The sequence below is a fragment of the Borostomias antarcticus genome (genome assembly GCF_949987555.1).
Source record: "Borostomias antarcticus genome assembly, chromosome: 2".
Classification (NCBI taxonomy): domain Eukaryota; kingdom Metazoa; phylum Chordata; class Actinopteri; order Stomiiformes; family Stomiidae; genus Borostomias; species Borostomias antarcticus.
This window is the reverse complement of record NC_140235.1, coordinates 23,262,500-23,287,794: the sequence shown is the minus strand read 5'-3', so window position 1 is coordinate 23,287,794 and position 25,295 is coordinate 23,262,500. Positions and strand designations below refer to the sequence as shown.

Sequence of the window (25,295 nt, the reverse complement as noted above, 5' to 3'; positions counted from 1 at the left end):
TACCCAGATTGGTCTTTGTGTATGTTGCCCAGTTAGGGCCCACCTAACACCAAGTGTAGTCCAGCATGAAACGCATGTGGGCAATTGACATCGGGCCGTTATGAAAGCCGTGGACAATCCCATATAGGGCCCATTCTTCAGCCCCATATACAATGTTGGCTGGGACCTAACCCCAAAGCTACCTGCATTTCTCAGTCCTAATCATCATGCAAGTCTGGTTGGACCCTTTAAGCGCTAAACCCATGACCCAGTTAACTCCCAGCACGCTGACAGTCATGGAAGTGCGCGCGAGACAACCTCTCTGACCACACCACTGCAAAAAAAACAACTAAAACAAAACAAAAAACACCAGCAAAAAAAAACAGCAATTTGGTTCCAACCGCTGTACAATCACCATCTCTCAAAGTATTACAGGGAAGAAACACTTTGAGATTGAGGAGTTAAGCAAACAAAGAAAAAGGGAAGCCATGTTGATACTTTCATACTTCAACATTTATTTGGTTGCATCATCTGCAAAAGAAAAACAAAAACTGCACAGCAAACATGGTGGGTACTGAGAACACGGGTAATGGAGGAAAACACAGGACAGAGAGGTAGACAGGGACAACACAGGACAGGGAGGTGGACAGAGACAACACAGGACAGAGAGGTGGACGGGATGTTTTGCTAGTCCTGTGGGCGTTCCTGTAGCCATAGAGTGTAGCCATAGAGTGTAGCTGCATATTAGAGGAAGATTCTTCACTATTAAAAACACAAGATATTCACTGCAACTGTGAATCTTAAGTTCTCCTATTCAACATGATGCACTCGCTGATCATGTGACCACCGGGTCCAGGGATGCCTTGTTTTTTTTTTTAGATGAGTTAATCCAGACCAAAAGATGTATTTTCAGGAAGTGGTTCGTCCCCTGTGACTCCCACCCTGCATCGCCCTGATGTCGCTGCCAACAACAATATACCAACCAGCCACAACATTAAAACCACCTGCCTAATATTGTGTACTGTACTCGTGCCGCCAAAAAAGCTCTGACCTGTTGAGGCATGGACTCTGGTATCTGGCACCAAGGCTTTAGCAGGAAATCCTTAAAGTCCTGTGAAGTTGCGAGGGGAGGAGGTGGGGGGAGGGGAGGAGGTGGGGGGCGGCTCCATAGATCGGACTTGTTTTTCCAGCACATCCCACAGATGCTCCACCGGATTGTGATGTGGGGAATCTGGAGCCAAGGCAACACCTTGAACTGTTCGTCATGTTCCTCACACCATTCCGGAATGATTTTTCGGTGTGGCAGGGCAAATTCTCCTGCTGAAAGAGGCCACTGCCATCAAGGAACACTGTTGCCATGAAGGGGTGTAGTTAGTCTGCAACAATGTTTTTAGACAGGTGGTACGTGTCAAAAGTAAGATCCACATAAATGGTAGGATCCAAGGTTTCCCACCAGCTTGCCTTCTATAAGTGTGTCCTGGTGCCCTCTCTTCTCCCCAGTTTAACGACACACACCTACCCGGCATGATGGAAACGTCCTGCCTAACGTACCTGTTATGCAGACCGACGCAGCATAAGAGGAACACACCACCAGACCTGCCGTTTGGGAGGGGCTCTGACCTGGTCGTCTAGCCGTCACAATAACCCATGTCAAATTCGCTCATATCCGTTTACACTTGCCCATTAATTTGTCCTGCTTCCACATCAACTTCAAGAACTGTCTGTTCACTTGCCACCTAATATATCCCACCCCTTGACAGATGCCTTTGTAACTGTAAGTGGTTTTAATGTTGTGGCTGACCGCTGTATAGATTAGCCTATTCACACTGTACTGTACAGGGAGGGGGTGTTCACACAAGCAGTCGTTAACCATGGGCCAACATTGGACAGTGTGAGTTGAGTGAAGCTGATGAAGACACAACGTTTTTGTAACGCAAAGGATCCTAAAGCACCCTGGTCCCTCCCTTTCAACAAGCTTAACTGAGGGGCATCAATAAGGGAATATAAACAAGGATAAACAGATCCAGTCACAGAGTAGCTGCCCAGTTCAGGGGTTTGGTAAAAACACTACATTAAACAATGAACTACACAGAATAAAAACAAAATTACTCCAGTGATCAAAATATCCAGGAAAAAAAGATTACTCCTAAAAACACCCCACTACTAATGTAATATTAAAATAGACTTCAACACTGTCATAGCAATCAATTTCACATAATCATAATAAAATAGTTTTTTTTATTTAAAACTATTAAAACAAGGTTTCTAATACTGTCCATGATCTAAATAATGTTCTTAGCAAACACTTTTTTAAATGTATTTGTTGTTCAAGAAGTACTGAATTGTCTCATATGTAAGAACGCTGTGCAAATAGGCTAAAATTCGGTTCAAATTAAACATGATTGTAAATTAAAAAACACTTGCATCATAAAAATATTCTTTAAAATATGGGACAGGGAATAGAATCTTCTTATCTCTCAGGGGAAAAAAATAGAGTACTAGTACAAATGGACTCACGTCCCGACTAGCAGACTGTAAGTCGTACCAATTCCATCCTTCTATCCTTCCTTCTTTCCTTTCTTCCATCCTTCTTCCCTCTGTTCTTCATGGAGGTGAATCAATTCACAGTCTCAATAAGTCCCACAGGCCTTCAGACTGTGTGTTCTGTCCTGGTTCGTCCATCAGTCCCTCCCGTGCACGTCACCACTAGAGGGTGCAGTCCTTCACCCGTCCACAAGGGGAAGAGGCAGCAGTGAGCCTCTTGTTGTGAGGTTGGCGAGGCAGCGAGTGGGGTGACATCATCACCGTCAGCCCTCGAGCTGCCACTGCTGGGACTGGTTGCCGTCGCAGATCGCCATGGCAACGTATCCCTTGGGGCTGACTGGGTCGACCACGGCGAGGCACTGGCCAACCGAGACCTGGTACAGACGGTTACTCTTCTAGAGAGAGACAGACAGAGAGAGAGAGAGAGTGTCACATCATACACTGACCAGTGTTTTTGTTTTATGTTGTCCCAGTAAATCCAATCAATCAATCAATCCTAAATCCTGACTCACCCCCAGGGTCCACTGCTGGGACCCGCCTGAGCCGTGACACTTCATGAGTCTGGGGGGGTCGGTGGAGCGGATCTCTGACATGTCCAGGCACAGCAGACCAGCCAGGATCAACTCATGCTCCTCATCATACGACCACTCCTACAGAGGAGAAATGCCATCAACTCTAAACTTGAAAGTGACAGAATGTATATGTATGTATGTATGTATGTATGTATGCATGTGTGTGTGTATGTATGCGTGTGCTCGTATATATGTGTGTATATGTGTGTGTTACCTGTTCTGGGTCGCGGGGGTCGCAGACCCGGACCACCACAGTGCCTCCCTTCTGGCTGGGTCGACCCTGAGCCACCAGACACCGGTCAGCCTGCAGGTTCCGCAGCTGGGGAGAGAGACCCAGTTTTAACACACAGCTTTACTGTTCAGTTAGGGAGTTGTGTGCGCGTGTCTCTGTCTGTCTGTCTGTGTGCGCGTGTGCGCGAGAGAGAGAGAGAGAGAGAGAGAGAGAGAGGAGGTTATACAGCGGCCATAGGTAGGCCACAGGTTTCCTCTTCTCAAACAGTTTCAGTGAATTCCAGAGACTCCACACATTTCACCCATAATGCACTGCAACTGTATGGACCGCATGACCTCATCACTGACCAAACGTGGTGGTTGACATGACCATAACACAAACTCATGCAGTGCTGTGAGAGAAACCACTCCAAGATAGAGGGGATAGTTCAATGTGTTCAAGGCAAGCTAAATATTGTTGACCTACCCCATTAATCTGACAGCTTCCACGTTCCTTTCTGGTCAACACTGCCCCCTACGGCCTGGAACCTCCTAAGGAGACACTTGGGCTGCTTTCTGAATCGCATACTTCTACTTTTTAGTTTTACTACCAGTACGTACTACAGCTGCCCCTAGAAAGTATGTATTTTGCACGCAGTACGCATCCAATTGGATCATGCTACCTTGTCATACGCGTTGAAATTTGACCGCATCTGTCGCAGTCCATAAAGCGACATTTGTCCACAGCAGGAACATGAAAGTCAAGAGGTTTTATATTGCTTCACTTTATTGCCACTAGGGGGCATGGTGGGTACACAGGGGGGAAATGGAGACGCTCTGTTAGAGACTGAACCGACTAGACATATACACCAATGCAGAGGGGGAAGGGCTGGGGGTTGGAGGGATGCGTTCTCTCTCTCTTTCTATCCAACCCATCCCCTCTTCAGGACTTTGGACTTGTAGTTGATCTTAGGTTAGGAGAGACGGTGGGATCTCTCTATTCTCTCTCTCTTACCCGGCCTCTCTGCAGAACCTTGGGTCGTCTCAGACCCTTGTTGATGAAGACGGGCTGCTGCAGCTTGTTGTGGGGCGACGCCAGCTGCATCTCGGGGTAGATGTTCTCCAGGTACCACCGGAACGACCGGCACCCCAGACGCTGGCGCACCGCCACCCGCTCGCTGATGTCGCCGTACGCGCGCTCGCGCAGCTCCGGGCGCAGGGCGAAGTACTGCTCCTGGGTGGACGGGAGAGACGGGGAACGGAGAGCAGAGAGGTCAAGTTTTGGACGAGTGAGTGAGTGAGCGAGCGAGCGAGCGAGCGCGAGAGAGAGCGAGATGCAGTCAGAGGCAGAAACCAAGGGTCAATGATTGGGGCAAAGCAGAGTGACGAGAGGAGAGGAAGTCCAGTCGCCAAAACAACGCGATTGGTCGGATGTCTTGCGGCCACTCCTGCGCTGTAATGTCCAATCAGATCTTCTGCTTGCGGCGTAATCAGGAAGAGACAAATGTTGATCTAGGACGGGTGATGAGACGGACACAACCAGGCCAGCAGAAACAGACTAGCTTTGTTCATTGTTTAATTATTCTAAATAAAAAAATGTAAGTTTAATGAGTAATTCTATTTGTTTCTTGATTGGTTTCCTCTCTTCCTCCAGTTCTGGGTAACAGGAAGTAACAGGGGTGTGGAGCTTTAGTGCTGAGTGAATGCGGGGAATGTATAAAGAGGGCGTGAGAGACGTCACAATCCCACCTCCCACCCAGAGGTGGCGCCACTGTCGAGGGGAGCCGGGCCTCCAGAGAAGTTGCTCTCTTGTTTCTTACGGGTGTCTCGCTTCCTCCTCCTCAGCACTCTCCCCTGGGCGACCACCAGGGGTCCCCGGCCTCCGCGCCCGGTTACCTTGTAATCGTCCATCCAGACGTGCGCCAGCCGCAGGGAATTATGGGCCATGGTGTCCTGGCCCCCCGGGGAGCCGTAGGGACGGCGCTTGCGGAAGATGTGGCCCACCCTGGAGCAGGGGATGATCAGCAGCTGACCCCCGCACATCCAGATCTGAATGGGGTGGGGAGGGGATGATTCAGAGAGAAGAAAGAAAATTGAGATGACAATGAAAGCAAGTTACAAAACGAGAGGCGACATGAATAAATGAAAGCTGTACCCTGAGGAGGAAAGACATGGAGACGCTCTTCTCCTGTGACGTCCAACCTCTGTCCAGTCCTGCATGGGACACTCACGGGCTAGCCAGGCAAACAGACCTACTACAGTACGAGCCATGGCCTCTAACCCGAACCCTGCTACAGTACCATGACCTCTAACCCTACTACAGTACCATGACCTCTAATCATAGGGGACTAGGCCTAACCTTAACCTAGGCCCTCACCCTAGCCCTCACCCTAATAGTAGGAGGCCTAACCCTAGCCTAGGCCCTGACCCTAAGAGGACTAGGCCTAACCCTAATCCTAAACATAGGGGACTAGGCCTAACCTTAACCTAGGCCCTTATCCTAGTTCTCACCCTAATTATGGGGGACTAAGCCTAAGCCTAACCTAGGCCTTTAACCTAGCCTTCTTCCTAACCCAGATGCTCGATCCTAGACCAGGCCTAACTCTGGCCTAGGCCCTAACCCTAACTCCCATCCTAACCATAGGAGACAAGGCCTAACCCTAATCTAGGCCCTAACCGTAGTCCCCCCCTCCCCTCTCTCTATACCCTGGCCCTACCTTGTCTATTATCCCACTAATTTGTTTTGTCTGTCATGTTTCCCTATGACCAGAGGAGAATCCAAAATTGAATGTGTCAAAGAGAAAGACCTGTGCCAGCGCAGCCCAATAAGGATTATCTTATTGAGGCCCTAGTCCCCTAATCTAACACTAACCCTACTACAGTACCATGACCTCTAACCCTACATGATGAGGCTGCCATCTGAGACTGTCCTGCCATGAGGTCAGCAGTCCTAGACTGCCTACCCACTAAATAAAAAAAGGGTTCTATATAGAAACATGTGTAACAGTAAAAGAACCCTCTGAAAAAGGTGGAACCTTTTCAGGTCTGCCAGCTTGCAGATGGAAGCCTTTACAGGTCCTCCGGGTGCTGTTGGGAACCCTAAATGGTTCTTACAGAGTGTTCCACTACTGGTAGAAAGGTCTCTACAGTATATACTGCCGCACTCGTTGTAGCCCCTCTGTGGGCTGTTAGTTCAAAAAACAGGCTAACAAACCTCCTACAGTCCATCCACCCAAGTCCCATATGAGGCTCCCTCCCTGCCAGGAATAGCAGGCAGCCCTGCGAGACGTGCTTCTCGTGCGGTTGACGGGGAGGGAAATCATAACACCGACAGGAACGTGTGTGTCAGAAGGAAAACAGTCTCTCAGCCAGGTAAATATACACTCACTGGCAAGGCCTGCTGTCAGCCTCACACAGCACTCAGACCTCTGGTCCGGGCCCTGTCTCAATAGGCTTGGAAATACAACCTTCCCTTCCTTCCATCCTTGGAGAAGTCACTGATCTATGGCTGGATTGGTAACATCTGTGTATCTGTGTGTTATATCAGTAATTTGGCCTACCTCAAGGAGACAAGGAAGGGAGGAAGGAAGCATGTTTAGAGTATTGAGGTTCATACTGTAGGTCAAATGAGCCGACACGCACACACGCAGTGTTTCTCCCGGGGGACAGTGACAGGCTGACACTTTCACTTCATTACAGAATGACTGTGTGTTTATCTGTGTGAGAGTGTGATCTTGCACTGCGTTGTGTGACTCTTGCTACTGTTGGATTTTGATATTGATTTGTATCTTTGATTGAAAATCCAATAAAGAAATTGAAATGTGTGTGTGTGTGTATGTGAGAGTGATGGTCTGTGTTTGTCCATGTGTATATGTGTCTGGTCTGTGTGTGTGTGTGTGTGTGTGTGTGTGCGTGTGAGAGATAGTTACGTGTGCCCTCTCACCCTGAAGGAGATCTCCAGGTTCTCCCCTCCCCAGATGTCCATGCCGCTGTCGTATTGGCCGAGCTCATTAAAGTAATTCCTGTCCATTGCGAACAGCCCACCTGCCATGGTGGGAGACCTGGGGGAGGAGGGAGACACATTAGTTCCTCCAAGGGAGCGGTAGAGAGACGCACTCGCACGCACGCACGCACGCACGCACACACACACACACACACACACACACACACAAAGGGGCACTTAAGCTTTAGCACTAGATTATGCTCTTAGTCACTTGTTTAGAAAGGAGATGTACTTGAGAGTTCTGGCGAGAGTACACTGACTTCCTACGTTAAATGCAATGGTTGTTCTAAGTTGCTTTGGATAAAAGAATCTGCTAATATGACTGCAATGTAATGTTATATGTTCCACAATGGTCTATGTCTGTATGTGCATTGACAGGTCATGTCTATGAAGGGTGAGCTAACAGGACACACTGATCAATATAGAGCAATCTATACTGACGTTTCTGATCAATGTGCCCTGGGGAGATTCCAAAAGCTAACATATACAGTCTATACGCAAACTGACAGTCTCTGGCATATACAGTAGATACAGGAGTGATCTATCGTCTGTTACCTGATTGGGTTGACAATCTACACTCAAACTGGGGGGGGGGGGGGTAATGCCCTAGGGTTGCTACAGACCGTTTCATGGAATGTTCATATTCAAACAATAACACCACTTAAGTCCATCTCAACATCACAACAACATTATTCTAACTAAGCCAAAGTTGAGGTGTTAGCTCAGGGAGCTAACATTAGTGACAGTAGCTACTGTAGCTAGCTTGCTAACGTTAAAAATTACAAGGAGACATTTCTTGAGCCTTGAGAAAGTCTTGTTAGGGACCATTCAAAACTTATGGAAGGAGGTCACTGGAGGACTTAGGGGTGCTCGGAAATAAAAATGCACAACCCTCCCTCTGACAGTAAAATATTTTTCTTTGACCCTCCCAGAGTGATTGAAAAAAAAAGATTGACCCTCCCCTACCAAATAGGCAATATTTATTGTCCCCCACCTGGCGACAGCCGAAGGGGGGGGGGGCTTTAGGTCGGCCGGTGTCACGTCGTGAGTGAGTCAGTGAGTGAGTCAGTCCCCCCGTAGTACCAGAACCCACCACAAAAGGGGCGCCTTTCCAATGCATTTTTCCATTGACAAGTACATTCAGATTTTTGCACAAAAAACTATGCTTGGTGTCTCAGTATAGTCTCAGACAAGTTTACTCGGGAAACCATGTACTTTCTACATCCGCAGAGAGTAGAGCTTGAGGTGTTTAGTAGAGCTAGATGTCTGTATTTCAACATTCATTATAGGACTTTAGACCATACAGGTGCATGGACTTGTTTGCCCACTAGATGGAGACGTTATTGTACTCTTATTCACTCTACCATGGTTTGTAGAGAGCTTATTTTGGTCAATCATTGATACACATAATGTGACATTAGTAGCGCTAGATATGTCTGTATTTCAACATTCATTATAGGAATTTGACCATACAGGTGCATGGACTTGTTTAACAACTAGTGAATGTTGCATCCAAGGGTCATGCCTCTCGATTCCAGATTGCCGGCATGCTATATAAAATCACACATTATGCTGTCTTTCTTTGGTTCATTATAAACAAACAAAGCCAGAAAATTGAGGGGTCTTCTATCGGGCAATATAGTGGGATCTCTGTATAAAAATGCCTAATGAGAAGCAGGGGGCTTGATACCACAAGGGAACATACATAATGGGTGGGGGACAACATGTTTACATGTCTACAGAACTTGTTTTAATATGGTGTTACTTGCAATAAGAAGAAAACTTGAACGCAAAGAAAATCGAGTCATCCACACGGTTCCCATCTGTTTGCGAGTTGCTAAATCTCCCGTCATTACCAACAGAGAGACACTGATTTTCCAGATGCTCTATACGCCCACTGTCTTGATAGGCCAAGCACAAAGATGGACTGATAGGGCAGCCAAAGAGAAACTATACACCAGGTCCTAAAAGCTGAATAAACTTTTATTTTGATCGATTCAAATTTGTATGACCCTCCCCTGGACTCAAATAAAAAAACAGCATGACCCTCCCCTGTGTTCCTCCTGTGACCCCCTCCCATGAATTTTGACCGGTCCCTTACCTGATTGGCCCGACAGCTCCATCCGGCCCGTTGACCTCCGAGGCCGGGACGGGGTCCCACTTGAAGTGCAGCCCCCAGTTGAACCCGCCCCTGACGATGGGCGACGGGCTGTAGGCCAGCGTGTCGGCGCTGATGATGTCGATGACCGGGCACACCACCGTGCGGCGGTCCTGCTTGACCGGCGCCAGGAGCGGCTCGAGCCACGCCTCGTTCACCTCACAGTGGCTGTCCAGGAAGACCAGCACCTCACCTGTAAGGGGGGGGGGGGGGGGGTTACTCAAGCACAACGGTGTACATCACTCACAAACTATACACTTGCTAGCTTCCCACCGCCAGATTTCCCAACAGAAACGTAGTGTTTAGGGTATTAGTGCTCAGTATGCAGTGTTTAGGGTGCAGTGCTCAGTATGCAGTGGGTAGTGCTCCAGTCATCCTGGTTTAGTAGTGTGTAGGGCCTACGCTGTAGTGTGTAGTACACGCTAACCTGTGGCGTGGGCGGCTCCTATCATCCTGCCCCTGATCAGGCCTTCTCTGTTCTGGTTCCTGACCAGTTTGACCCGGCTGCCTGCCAGGCTCTGCTGGACATACTGGTCCAGATCCCCTTTCAGATCCTCTATGGGGGGGAGGGGTTAGAGAGGGGAGGAGAGGAGGGGAAGAGATAGAAGAGAGGACTTCAGATAAAGCTAATATGGGGCACTGCTTTCTGCCGTTCACGCGCACACACACACACACACACACACACACAAATAGCCTGTTTACTCCCAAACTAGGTCACAGTCAGGCACACACAATTATGTTGTTATGCTGATGCTGGCTCCAGTCAACCAGAACTAACCAGACATGGTCCAGGCAGGTGGCCATGGAGCCCTTAAACTCATAATGACAGTTACAGGCACTCTCCGGACATCTTAGAAATATACTATGTTCACTTCAGCTCGTTTCAACGGCAGCTTGCAGCCTGTTTCCCCAGCTTGCCTAGTTCGCTGTTGTCGTCCACCAGAATGATCTCGTGGAGCAAGTAGGCGGGCGTACGATCCAGCACGCTGTGAACAGTCCTCAGGAGGGCGGAGAACGCCTCGTTGAAGAAGCAGATGACTACACTGGCAGTAGGCAGGGCCAGAGGATAGATCCTGTCTCTGCACCTGAGAGAGAGAGAGAGAGAGAAGTTAAGAAGGGCTGAAACATTTTAACCGAGATCTTAAGACTTACCTATTCCGTCTTGCCTACAATCACTAGCCAGGACCTAGAGAGACAGAAAGGCAGCCTCCAGCCTGCTAGTGACTCCTTCGTAGAAATTGGTGTATATTCTTTTATGCACTGTGTGTATATATAGATGTATACACAGATGCTTGTTTCCCAGCAACTGGCATGGTCTGTGTTGCTTATGTGGCTCTGCGTGCTGCTAACCCTGTTCTGCCTCCCCTCTCCCTCCTACCTTCTAACCAGTTCCTGTGGAGGCCCCTCTGTCACCTGCAGACCACCCTGAGTCCGGTAGAAACCCCTGTGATTGCTCTAGAGGTCCAGTGCAGGCACTAACCCTGCCTTCCTCCCTAGTCTCTCTCCCTCTTATACTCTAACCAGGTCCTGTGGAGGCCCTCCCGTCTCCTGCAGGCCACCCTGTATCCGGTAGAAATCCCCTTGACTGCTGCAAAGACCCAGTGCAGCTACTAACCATCTTCCTTTCTCCTCCCTAGTGCCCTCCCTCTTGTACTATACCCAGGTCCCGGAGACCCCCCCCCTTTTCCCGGCCAAGGCCCTCCTAATGGCCCCCCATGGCTCCTGGAGAGACCCCCTACCATCCCCCTACAGTATGTGTTGCCAGCTGTCCCTATCAAGTCACCCCCTCCCTCTTTTTTGACTCTTGGCTCTCTGCTTTTTCTCTCCCCACTTCTGCTTAGCGGCTATACCTAGTTTCACATTCTTTAGGAGCCTGTCTGCTAAGTGCTTATTGTGCTCTGTTACTGTATATGATTCACTTAAATATCCCATTATGGACTACATGGATAGCTAACACATACTGGCCTACCATGTGGGCAACATCTCTGTAACTATTTATCTGCTCTACTGAAGAATCTAGGGAGAAATGTCTATAACATCTACAGAGTCTTACTGCGATGTTAGCTGATTTTGTGTTTGTTTTCACGTGGACACTGTGTAGTCGATAGAGTGAGAGAGACAGCTGCTGGGGCCTCTCCTCTGGGGTATCAGTGACACATCTCTATGGGACACTATAAACAGACACAACCCAGACTGACAACCATTGGTGATTAAGACATCATGTTAGGGTGACAGGCGACACATCTGTATGGCACTCCTCCACCAATCTAGCTTCACTAGGCCCTAAACGGGCAGGCCTAGTCGTGGGGGGTGGGCCGAGAGAGAACTATTTAACGTCTCAACCAAACCTTGAGACTTCGATTTGGAAACGGAAGGCAACTCGGCCGGACAGATTCGCTGCTCCCAGCAGGCAGACACGCTGATAACACCATGCGTGGAGGGAAGTCTAAGGCCTTGACTTTGCACCACAGCCGCAGCCAGCCGAGAAGCAGGGAGAGAGAGACTAGGGAAACATCCCAGTGTTCCATGTGATTGTATCTTTGTACAATAAATCTATCATCTGTCGCCGCTTCCAATCCCGTGTTGGGTGATTTCATCAATGACTATCAGCACAAGAAAGGCAATTAACATCGTGGTTCATAATTAGATGGTGCTGCAACTCTTATCAAGGCTTACAAAAAAAAACACAATGCACAGCAACAGAAGAAAATACCTCAAAAGCCAACTCTACTGATAGTCATGTCTCTCCTGTGAAGTATTTAGCCCATGTTTATTGCTCTGTAAATGTTCTTAGCCAATAGACAAACATTTTCAAGGAGGTTGCCCGATCGTCTCGTTGAGAGGTCAGGGAAGAATTTTTACAGCTTTTTTGGCCCCTGGGTGAACTGTTTTTTTTGCTAGCCTATGATGTGTGTGTGTGCGTGTGTGCGTGCATGCAAACAGATGTTTTCATGTACTTTAGCTGCGAGGCAGACAGCCAGTCAGGGTGAGTGACGTGGGGGAGCGCTGGGCCTGCAGCTAGCATCGTAGCATCGCCCTCCACATGAGCCCTGCTGGAGGGAACACTGACAGCAGAGCCCTCTCAGCCCGTCAATATATACCTTGCGTGTGTCGCACGAAGGGTTGCAAAATTCTGGGAATGTTTGCAAACTTCCTGTGGGAATTGACAAGACTATGTGAATTAATGGGAATAAAGTGGAAAACACAATTTATTCCCGGTAATTCCCATAAATTGTCCTGTTTATTCACAGAATTTTGCCACCCTAGTCACATGTGCACGCACACACATGCACACAGACACACGCACACTCATACACACACCCTCCCTTGCGGTCTTACTGGCGGTCCCTGGTGTCGGGCAGGTCGCGGTGGTGGCCCAGCCGGTTGCTGATCAGCACGTTGAAGGCGTGTTTGTGGTAGCCCATGTCTCGGACCTCCTGGTCCTGCTCGTTAAAGATCATGCCTGCAACACACATACACGTACACACGTACACACGTACACACACACACACACACACACACACACACACACACACACACACACACACACACACACACACACACACACACACACACACACACACACACACACACACACACACACACACACACACACACACACACACACACACACACGGGACTTAAAGGTGGGAAAGGTAGGACTGGAACACAGCAGAGACCCCATGATTGGCCTCTATAAAGAGTACAGAACATGAGAACAAGGTAAATGGACTGTACGCTTATATACGCCTCTCATTCACACATTCACAAATACGCTGACACACCAGTGGGAGTCATTTGCGATGCGAGGTGCTAGCCTGTTCATTGGGAGTCATTTGGGGTTCAGTGTCTTGCTCAAGGATACTTCGACATGTGGACAGTAGGAGGAGCCGGGAATTGAACCGCCGACCCTGCGTCTTTGGACAACACGCTCCATCTCATGAGCCACAGCCGGCCCCATTTGTTGATGTGAGAATTTCTCACTTTATCCTGGCACCAGGCCAAAAGGCCATTCGCTACAGTTAAGTTAAGCCACCGTGGCAACACAAAGAAACGGAACTTGGGGGCTGATAGTGTGACAGTCCTGGCCTTCAGCAATGATAAAATTATAAAATAATGATTACATGTGAATTGTTGTTCAGAGATAGATAAGCTAACATTGCTAGTTGTAAGTCAACGTGATGATTTTACTAGCACTGCTGGTCCTGCGTTGCCACAGCAACACGAGTAGCCATGGAAACAGCTCTCTCTCTTTCTCTCACTTGCCACATGATGGCGTGGGCGATGGACGGGGTGGGTGTGAGCGAGTGTTGCCATGGGCAACCAAGGACAGGTCAAAGGCGGCCCTCGCCTGAAATCAGAATGGATAGGATTGAGATGGAATGGGGCCTGTGGTCGTCGCGTCGTTCTACCAGCGGCAGAGGAGGCGATGTTCTCGTCAGACTTATCGCTAATCGCTAATATCGCTCTTCTGGAGCCGATGAGGAGAACGGGAGCTTCCTGACTCATACACTCTCCTGTCAGTCGGGGCCGGGATGAGGAGGAGGAGGAGGAGGAGGCGGCCTGGAGCTGAGGGAGCTGTCGCCGACACCGGCACTACGGGACACTGTCCCCCTGCAGCGCCGGGGACAGAGAGAGCGTCCTCCACCCGCTCTAAACACGGCCGGTGCTAAATATCCGTCTCCACTCGTTTCCGATACGACGTCCGCGGCCGAGCGACAGCACCCGCAACACGGCCGTTTCACTGCTGCCTAGACCCGACGGCATCGGCGTCACACTCGAGATGTTGACACCCGGGGACAGCGTGTCACGCACAGGCTAATCCCACACGAGTACGCATCAGCACTGGGGTCCTGAGGCACATTACATTCCAACATTCCAGCCTTTCCCCTTGACCCCCCACCGACATGGGATTAAAAACACAGGATTGGGCTTTTAAAAAGGGGAGGAGCTTTCACCAAACCTGTGCTGTGAAACCCGGGTCCCTCCCTATTTTCTCCCAGCAGGGGGTAGAGTCTAGAGTCCAGGGGGTGTGTGGTTTAACTAGCTCGTATCCAGTTTAAACCCCCCACCCCGCCCCCCCGACCGCTACGCTCTGCTACCTCTGGGCGGCTGGTTGCCGAGGCCCCTTGCGGTCCATCGTCACGGTCATGGCTCTTCTCTGTCCTTGCCCCGCAGCGGTGGAATGAACTGCTCACTGACATCAGGACAGCAGAGTCGCTGCCCATCTTTCGCCACAGGCTCAAAACTCACGTCTACTGTGTACTACCAGGATCCTCCCCTCTTAAGCATGTATTGTATTGTATTTTTAGTTTGCTATTCTTGCACTTTGCCTTCAGCACTAGATTATGCTCTTAGTTACTTGTTTTAGAAAGCAGATGCACTTGCGAGTTCTGGCAAGTAGTAGTACTGACTTTTCCTACGTTAAATGCAATTATTGTAAGTCGCTTATTGTCAGATAAATGAATGTAATGTAATGTAATGTTTACTCCTGAACCAGTCCCAATCCCTGACTAGGACTGTGAGTGAGAGAGGTCACTTGGGGCTGGGCGTAGTGCATTAGTAAACGGGCGTAGTGTCCGGGGCGTCTCTCCGAGCGGCTCCCACCCGGGCTGACTCACCCATCTCAGGGGAGAGCTCTGCTCCCTTATGCCCTCCTCCTCCTCCACCTCCCCCCGCCTTGTTCTGCCCCGGCCCGGCCCCCGGGGGGCCCCTGGTGACGCGGGCCTGCCGCTGGAGGGCCTGGGACGCCCGTGGCGAGGGCTGGCCCTGGTCCTGGCCCAGGCTGAAGTAGAGGAAGAGGAGGACGGACCAGGTGACAGAGGTGAAGAGGCAGCCATAGCAGAAGTAGCGCAGAGTCACGCTGCCCATGGTAGACCTGGCATCCTACCAGCACCCTCGGCAAGCACCTGGGAGGAGCGAGGGAGGGACGGAGAGAGGGACGGAGAGAGAGAGAGAGAGAGAGAGAGAGAGAGAGAGAGATGAAGACTGTGTGTTTGTAACGCTGAGACAACAGCTTAGTTGAAGTAAACAGGGAGGGGTGTGATCCTGAATGAAAAAAAAAAATGGAAAAAAAAATGTTTCTCAATCTGGTACTGGCTTGTAGAAATGTAGAGCCGGTTTACATGACAAGCACAAACAGCCACAAACGTGGACGAAAAGCAGACCCTGTCCTACTGAGTCTCTTCCTTTAAAACACGCACACCCAGGAACATTGTTTTAACGCCTCTTGCAGGGAAAATAGCCAACGATGCTAGCAGTCATTCTCTCTCCCTCTCTCTGGAAGAGCTGCGCAGTAGGAATGTGGGGTATGCACTATGCAGGTCTGGTTAAAATTATGGTGGACTGACCAGTTCTGGCTCCACATTCAAACAAACAACTTTTTTTTCCATTCAAATGTTTTTGCCTATCAAAACACAACCTTGGTCAATGTGTGTTTGTGTGTGTGATGGGGCTAGGAAGGCTAGACTGGTCACACAGACTGGTCCTTTGATAGACAGCGGGGGAGAGAGAGAGAGAGAGCGGAGAGAGAGAGAGAGGAGAGAGAGAGCTCTCCCTAGTGCCTCTCTCTCTCCCTCCTATCTTCTAACCAGGTCCAGTGGATGCCCCACTGTCACCAGTAGACCACCCTGAGTCCGATAGATACCCCTGTGTCTGCTGCAGATGTCGTAGCAAATTAGTTAACACACACACACGCACACACAGACATACAACAGCCCACTTCCGGCCTTAGGCCTGGGTCCAGTACCCCCTTCCCCTCACCCTAACCCGGGTCCGTATCCTCTTCCTACCCCCATCCTACCCCTGACCCCTGCCTCTACCTGGACCCAGGGACACTCACACACACACTGACAGACACCAGTCCTGGGCTCAGATCCCCTCACCCTAACCCGGGTCCGTATCCTTTTCCTACCCCCCACCCTACCCCAACCCCTGCCTCTATCTGGGCCCAGGCACATTTATGCACACAGACATACACCAATGTTTGCCATGTCTCTCCTATGATGTTATTAGCCTCTCTCACTTTATTGCTCTATAAATGTTCTTAGCCGGTAGACAAACATACTCCAGGAGCTTGCTCGATCGCCTCGCTGAGAGGGGTCAGGGAAGAATTTTTACAGCTCACTTATCTGGCCCCCGGGTGATTACTGTTTTTTTGCTTCCCTCTGGAATATGTAGGGGTGGGATGTCTGCCCACCTCCCTTGTTCTCTGTAAAGCGCATTGTGTTGCCTCTGGGTATGAAATGCGCTATATAAATAAAGCTTTGATTGATTGATTGATTGAGAGCGGAGAGAGAGAGAGAGAGGAGAGAGAGTGGGGGCAGACATACAGGGAAAGAAGGGACTGCAATTCATGAGTCAGCAATATGATTCAAGATTCAAGATGTTTATTAGCCATGTATATGGTTCACGTATACTAGGAATTTGACTAGGGTTAAGGCATACTGTACGCTGTTGCAGACGACATAGGACAGGGTGCAGGACAGGACAGGATGAGACGACATGCTATTTTTGTTCCTTTCCTATAAGCTCCACGACTGAGATGACAGCATTTCAGAAGTCATGTGATGCTATGGACTGGACTAGAGGACATGGGTCTGGGAAACCCATGGCTGTTTCCCCTCAGAACTCAGAGGAAATTCCCAGTGTCCCCCCAGATAAAATGCTTCGGAGTCTCTATACATGCACAATCGGGAGCATCCTGGCTGGGCACATCACTGCCTGGTATGGGAGCAGCACCATGCCGTACCGGAAGGCCCTGCAGAGTGGATCGGACAGCGGAGCGTGTCACGGGGGGTGGGGGGTGGGCGGGACCCATGCAGGACCAAGGCCAGGAGAATCGTGATGAACCCCAGCCAACCGGATAATGGACTCTTCTCTCTGCTCGGGGAGAAGATACCGTGTCCACAGGGCCAGCTCAGGGAGGCTCAGACGGAGATTCTATCCCCCAGGCCGTCCGGATCCTGAATGAGGACACTGCCCCCTGCTTATTGCTCTCAACAGGATGCCCCCCATCCCAACAACACTGATCTCACTACTTGCACACTCTCCACTGATCTCTGGACTCAACTCAGTTAGCTATACTCAGCAAAGCAGCACCTTATACTTATACTCTTTAGAATACATATCTACAGTCTGTAACACGTAATATAGGCTACATATATTTTACACATCATCTCTCTCTAGATCAATACGTGTGACTATTTAACTCAGCTGTACATTCATCTTTTCCTTCAGCTCATTCTTATATTTTGCATTTCATTTTTTATACCCTACTTTTTACTCGACTTTTTACTGTTTGTTGAGCACACTTAGGACCTAGTGGTAAACATTTCACTGGACTAGAATGGTGCATGTGATGAATAAAACTTTGTACTTTGAACTGCCACGTCTGGGCCAGAAACATGCACTAAAGCCTAACTCTTTAACACAACTCATAACTTTACACAACTCAGCGACTCAAGTTAGCCTTTTGATAAAACATCCCACATTAGTTGCTGACAGTGTAATTACATGTGGAGTGATTGAGTGTCACACATGTCAATGATTAGACTTAACTGAGGAACGGCTCAGGTCAACTTCCCACTGCTACAAATCATGCAGAGAAAGAAGTGGACCAGATATAGATTTATTCCCATGTCCCAATTCTCTGTTCATCATCTTGAATCCCTTAATACTAGTGTAATAGCTACAGTATGCCCTCCCCCACAGGCCAATTTCTATAGGATTGAGGTAAGAGCACTAACACCTACCATATGGGTTGTCATCTATGCAGGAGAAGTGTAGGCCTACAGATCAGGATCGGGTCTTCTGTCCATACAATCTTATCAACTAAACTAAAACAAAACTGATCCTAGCACAGGACAGTTCTGGGCTACTGTGTGTGAACTTGGCTTTAGGCGGAGGGTATTGGGTAGACTGACTGACTGACTGACAGTAGGGAGTATTACTGACCATGTTGACTGAGAGGGAAAGTGGCTGAAAGTTAGAACTGGAGCTGCAGCTCTCTCCACAACATCATGTGTAACAGGATCAGCCTGGCTCCAGTTCCTAACCCGTCCCTCCCCAACACACACCCACACACACTCTCTGTTTCACTGTGTGTCTCACTGTGTCTCTCTCTCTCTCCCACTCTGTCTGTCTCTCTCTGTCTCTCTCTCTCTCTCTCTCTCACTCCCCATGCCTGAGGCAGAGATAACCGGCATGGTGCCTGGTAACACCAGCACCAATGAGAGAAACTCGATACTTCATCCACTATTAATGTCCGACTGTGGGGGAAGGCTACCAAGCAGGCCATTATCTGATACCACTCCCACTCTCCCTCACTCCTACCAGCTCCGAGCTGGTCTGTCCGCACATGGTCTCCAGCGTGATGCTGTTGTATTCCTATGTAGGCTGTGTAGGCTATGCAGGGGTGAAAATTAACTTTTTGGCTCACGGTGAGTCACCTGCCAAGGGGACTGTAGATGAAAAAAATCTACTGGCCAAGTATATATATTTTTTCAGATAGTCTTCCGAAATCTAATTGCCAATTGGAAATTTTACCTGCATTTGGCCGGTGGCAGGTGTTAATTTTCAGCCCTGAGTCTATGTATGCTATGCTTGTTTGATGGGAGATATTAGACAAATCCCCTGTAGAGGACTCCTCTTTAAACCAATGGAATGGATTTAAGGAATCTACGGATGATCAGTGTTGGACAGATTAGAAACGTTACAGAACAATACAGGCATGTCTACAATGGATGAGTGACTGATAAGACAGCTACTCCAGACTAATGGGAATTGATAAAACAATGCTCTTTATAGTACCTACACCTTTCATCTTTCTTTTCACGACCACTTCGTCAAGATCCTAGTAGGCCCACGTGGATGGCACATTTGCACTTCAGCTGTTCACTAATACAGCCACATGGCATCAGGCATGCTCAACATCTTTCATGCCAAAATCTCTGGATGTATTTTGGGTGCCATTAGCTGATCATTAATCAGTGTAAGAAAAGTACGAATGGCCAGGACTCACATAGAATCTTCAATGGTCACTGTTTCTGCAAGCTGTGGATATCAGAGATGAATTCAGACAGATCGATGGGCCCCTGGTTGCAGAAAAGGCCCCCAGGGCCAGAGAGTAGCCTGAATGCTACTGTAAATGCTAGCATGCTAGCCTCGTGCTAGCCTCAATGCACACACACACACACACACACACACACACACACACACACACACACACACACACACACACACACACACACACACACACACACACGTGAAACCAAGTGGATCGTGAGTCCTCACCACCCTTGTGGAGTGAGTCCAGAAGAAGAAATCTTTATTGGTCATAGAGCTCACTTTTAACACACGTGTAACGAGCGACACATTGGAACACACACGCACGCACGCTCGCACCTCCAAATGTATAGACCATGGGTTCCCAGACTCCATCAATGTGGGCCTCCCCTCTGAAAACAGTGACACACCCGCGCACCCCACAACCCCACAAATTTGTCAATTTTGCAAGGCAGCGTTAGCTAGCCCATAACGTTACACAGCTAAGTTAGCTCAGTGGCACATGTTGCTAGTTAACGTTCTGATGTTTTCGCACAATACATTCATGCCTGCGGGGGGAGGCTGTCTCTGCACTATCCACAAATTTAGGATAGCCTACATCTCTCCCATTATTTATTTCGATCTTCTGACCTTTAAAATCACATTTCATTCATAAAAGCCATAGACATTTAAAAATAAAAAAAACTTTTTTTTCTTTTTTTTTTTTCTTTCTAACCATCCAGCGCCTCCCCTGAATTTATTTGGGGACATAGGACACAGGGTCAATGCTGGTCGGTGCAGTTATGTTGGACTTCAGTGCCGCCTTTGATGTGATCGATCATGATATTTTATTACAAAAATTTGTTTATTGTGGCTTTAATAGCTTGTCTCTTCTCTTTTCCAGGAGCTATCTGTCCTCTAGGTCTCAGAGGGTCTATTTTAATGGTGCCTTTTCAAGAAGTAGAGTGTTAGACTGCGGTATCCCACAGGGGAGTTGCTTGGGGCCACTCTTATTCTCTCTATTCACAAATGACATGCCAACTTCTATTCGACAGGCAAATCTAACTCTATATGCGGATGATTCGACCCGTTATTATGCTGCAAACTCTTGCTCTGAACTTAACCAGGTTTTGACCAGTGAACTAAACATTTTATACAACTGGATTAAATCAAACAAGCTGGTTCTTAACAGTTCTAAATCTGCTTGTATGAAATTTGGGTCCAATCAAAGACTAGCATGTAAACCTGCACTGATTTTAAATATTGCAGGTCAACCCATACAGCAGGTTGAAAAAGCTAAGCTCCTAGGCCTCTGGCTTGATAGTTCATTATCACGGTCTGATCACATCACCAAAATTGTCTCCTAAATGGGTAGAGCTGTCGCTACTGTGAGAACTGAGAAAGTGTGCATCTTTCCTTCCATTCCCACTGCTAAAACAAATTGTCAGTGCTCCTATGCCACTTGGATTATTGTTGTTGTGTGGGCTTCTGCTTCTAAGAGACTGCTTAATATGTTACAAGCGGCACAAAACAAGGCAGCCAGACTAGTTCTTGGCTGCTCTAAAGTTTGTATTATGCATGAATGTCTGAAATGGTTGAATGTCGAAAAAAGACTATCTGCCAACTTAAATATTTTTTCAGAAGGTCATTTTTAACTCAGAATCCCAATTTTATCTTCAACAAAATAACCTACAGATCGAATGTGCACATGCATTTCACAAGAGGGGCAAGTAGAGGGTTGATTAATCTACCCCATGCAAAATCTAATAGTATGAAAAGAACTGTCCTATATAGGGCTATCTGGGCACAGAACTGTCTTCCAAGTGGCATAAGTGAAACACAAGGCATTGTTAGCTTCAAAATCAAGTTGAGAATTAATTTACTAGAGAGCCCATGATGATAATGTAGAGCCATGTATTATTTTCTGTTATCTTGGTACTGTATGTTGTGTTATTTTGTGAATGTGTGTTTACTTGGTTTATGTAATGCACTAAGTTGCATTTTTATCATGTAAATGTTGTAATGTTTTTTCGGATCCCAGGAAGACTAGCTGATGTCTTGGCGTCAGCTAATGGGGATCCTTGCCAATAAACAAATAAACAAATGAACAAATAACACCATGCGGGGAGGGAAGTCTAAGGCCTTGACTTTGCACCACAGCCGCAGCCAGCAGAGAAGCAGGGAGAGAGAGACTAGGGAAACATCCCAGTGTTCCATGTGATTGTATCTTTGTCCAATAAATCTATCATCTGTCGCCGCTTCCAATCCTGTGTTGGGTGATTTCATCAATGACTATCACCACAAGAAAGGCAATTAACATCGTGGTTCATAATTAGATGGTGCTGCAACTCTTATCAAGGCTTACAAAAAAAAGCACAACGCAGAGTGACAGAAGAAAAGACCTCAAAAGCCAACACCTTCTTGCTGTGAGGCGACAGTACTAGGTACTGCGCCACTGTGCCCCACATTAACAATTTTTGCTCAAGGACACTTCGGCACTGTCGGGAGTTGGGATCGAACCGGGGACCTTGCGATCCCCAGCCGGACGCTCTACCTCCAGTACTACGTGCTGCCGGTAGTGGTAGCGAGTAGCTGGGACACTCACTCCTCACAAAAGCGCTGACAGTCCCTTGAAAAGGGACGTCCCTATTGACGCAACTGTCAGTGCGTCCGCCACTCAAGCAGAAGAGCTGGTAAGAGTGTGGGTTCAAATCCTGCCCAGGGCAAGCCCTTAAACTAGCGTGGCATTGCAATCCTGCTCATGTGAGTTCACATTCTGTTTCTCTCTGCAGATCAGTCTGGCCACACTCACATTCGACTGAGTTCCACCTGGCAGATATTTGCCAGGCCAATCACAACTGTTTAACTAATATGGGGCGGGTTTGATACAACGACTGTACCCATTTGATACAATGATACAAGGATTCTGATTGGTTATAGGTCTACCCAATTGCGTCCAGAGGCATTTTGGTCTGCGACTGTTGATAATGCCCCTTGGAAAATCGAAAATAAATTCAGCAGCTCCAGAACATTCACATTTTTGTGAATTGGATCTGGTGAAGCCAGGCTACCCTTAAAATGGGTCGAACAGAAAGAACACAACGCAGAACCAGAGTACTATTGTTACACACAGTCTGAGTGAGAGAGAAACAGAAAGAAAGAGACTCACCCACTCTTCTCCTTCTCTCTCCAACAAAGTTTCTCCTATGCTGCTGACCTTGCACTATGCATGTGGGGGTGTAAGTCTAGGCTGTAAACCCACAGTAATGCCAGTGTGGCCTGGTCCCTGACCACCACCCAGCCAATCTGGAAGCTCACTCACTCTCTCTCTTCTTCTCCTCCTCCCTCATCCCCCCTTCTCATTTTCTCTCTCTTCCTCTCTCTCCCCAGCTGAAACAATAACCAGGGGCTGGTTGTTACACCTAGTGCTGTAGACCTGAGGTTGCCACCACCACACTGATATAGCCCTCCCTGGGCCTTGTAGAGGCATAAGGGAGAAAGAGGGGATGAGATGATGGATGGATGGATGGATGGATTGATGGAAAGGGAGGGACTGGGAGGAAATTAAATGCTACGAGGGAGGACTGGAGGAAATTAAATGTGGCGGGGGGCAGCCAGACAGAGGTGTGAAGTGGAGGAGACCACAGGAGAACAACAACAACAACAACAACAACAAACACATTCATTCACATAGTAACTGTATCATCTGTGTAAGAACAGCTAGGCAGCTAATGTTGTGGTTGTCCAACCAGTTAGCTGCATGAAACGGCAAATCTCAGAGGGCAAAACCCTATGACGCGTTAGCGTGGGCGCATTCCCGGATCAACCAAAGCTCACAGGCTATTTCTGTATTGATAAACTTAGATCATGCCAGCGGGCTAAGATAGCTAACTGCGGTCGAGTGGAGAATGCTTTAACAATTCAGAACACATCGCAGCAAGCAAACTACAGTGCTTGACTGAATCCTTGATGAGGCTTGCGACTGTAACCGCACCTCGAAGTGACCAAACTAAATCAGGAGAGCTGCTTTGATGTTGTGGATTAGGCGAACATTAGCAAACGTGTGTAGCTAACATACATGAGCTGGGGTGTCACGAAAGCAAATTACATTTACCGCTGGGCTAACCTAATATAAATTAGCTAAACATTGTGAAACGTAGCTTGCATACCTTGTTTCAGGACCATCCCAAATTGGTCAGCGCTTTAGAGAATCCGCTAGCCAGCTAAGCTAACCTACGAGTTAGCTGGGCACGCAAGCACTCAGTCGGCAACAAAGCAACGAGCAAATAAAATCCGATCTGACTGCACCCAATTAACTTTTAACGTTATACAGTTAGGCTAGCTATAATATCACATGACCGTGGCACACAGCTCCTTTATCTCTTCCAAATCCGTGTCCTGACCTGCAGCCCAAGTAGCTCGGGTACTCGTTAGCTTGCTGCTGTTGCCCTACTCCCAGCAGTAGCAACAAATCAATACTGCTGTACTAGCCTAGTTGGAGCTAGCTTGCGAACGTTCTTTTCCTAAAGCGTCTGATCCAATGATACACGAGAGATTCATAGTACCGACCAATCACAATTCCCTACCACTGTGTCCAACCCACCTCCCCAAAATCCGGGAGGACAGTGACCTCGCGTGTACAGTCAGGGACGGTGCCGCAAACTAGGCCTTCTATGTGATGAACTGTCAATCAATCAATCAACCAATCAATCAATCAATCAATCAAGCAATAATAATAACAACAACAACAATAATAATAAAAACAATAATGATGATGATGATGATAATACAACATTTTTTTGTAATGCACTTTATATTTGAAACAAATCTCAAAGTGCTACAGAGAAAAAACATGAAAACAGAGAAGCATAAGAAACCAATACAGCATAAAAACAGATGATTCAAAACGTTAATTAAAACTCAGAAAAGGCTGTGCTAAGAAGGAAGGTTTGTAGATTGTTTTTCTTACGAATGAAAGGTGCGATCCTCCATGGTGCGGAGCTTTGTCCTTGATCAAGCGTTCAATAGGCTACTTTTTCATTCAAGCAAGTCATTCATGGTTTCATTCTGATGTGTTAATGTTTAGGCCTGTTATGTTATGTCTATTTGTTGTTTATAGCCAAACAGATTCAGTAGGCCTATCAATATTCAGAGAAGGAAACACATCTTATAGACATTGTTATTGTTATGAGGGAAACTACAGCACACAAACATTTCCCTAAAATACGCAGGAGACAATTCATTATGGTCTTACAGTGGCAAGTTGCCATGACAACAGGGAACCACTAGTTCCTATTTCCATCAATATAAAAACAGTGCACCAAAATGCAGTGCAATGTACAAATTACAATATACAGTTAAAAATAAAAATAAAGAGGGAGGCACAATTATAGTATATGTACTATATACAGAATGGGGTGTAGTGAGTGTATGTACAGTGTGTGTGCAGAGTGTAGTGTGGTGGGTGAGCGGTGTTATGTACAGTACAGTGAGTGCAGTGTGTGTGCCGTTAAGGTATGTGGAACAATCAGAGGTCATGTGCAAGTGGTGCAGGGGGTAAATAGTGTGTGTGTGTGTGTGTGTGTGTGGGGGGGGGGGGGGGACACAAGCCTTGACTATGAATCTGATGGCCGTGGGAAAAAAGCTGTTTTTGTGGAGAGTGGACCCGGTCCCGATGGACTGCAGTCTCCTGCCAGAGGGGAATGAGTCAAAGAGACCGTGACCAGGATGGGAGGGGTTGGCCACAATCTTATCGTCCCATTTTAGGCTCCTGGAGGCGTGCAGG

At 48.0% G+C, this 25,295-nt stretch overlaps 1 protein-coding gene across 1 annotated transcript; it reads right to left on the bottom strand.

The window, feature by feature from the left end:
- Positions 1-351: 351 nt before the first annotated feature.
- On the bottom strand, positions 352-23,963 carry galnt11 (UDP-N-acetyl-alpha-D-galactosamine:polypeptide N-acetylgalactosaminyltransferase 11 (GalNAc-T11)). The gene is made up of 12 exons (XM_084458714.1): positions 23,680-23,963; positions 15,088-15,375; positions 12,806-12,929; positions 10,385-10,551; positions 9,894-10,022; positions 9,410-9,659; positions 7,249-7,366; positions 5,202-5,354; positions 4,321-4,539; positions 3,310-3,414; positions 3,036-3,173; positions 352-2,918 (listed from the first exon to the last, which is right to left on the bottom strand). The coding sequence occupies exons 2-12, from the start codon at positions 15,335-15,337 to the stop codon at positions 2,787-2,789; spliced, it is 1,785 nt and encodes a 594-aa protein (XP_084314840.1). The 5' UTR covers positions 15,338-15,375; positions 23,680-23,963; the 3' UTR covers positions 352-2,786.
- Between the last annotated feature and the right edge of the window lie 1,332 nt (positions 23,964-25,295).

Bases quoted from the DNA above. Each gene is read 5' to 3' on its own strand.
- galnt11 (XM_084458714.1), bottom strand. From the start codon at position 15,337: ATGGGCAGCGTGACTCTGCGCTACTTCTGCTATGGCTGCCTCTTCACC. The intron at 10,023-10,384 runs GCAAGCTGGGGA...TCCCCCCCATAG, and splicing joins GGACGACAACAGCGAACTAG to AGGATCTGAAAGGGGATCTG. The intron at 2,919-3,035 runs GTGAGTCAGGAT...GTCTCTCTCTAG, and splicing joins CCCAGCAGTGGACCCTGGGG to AAGAGTAACCGTCTGTACCA.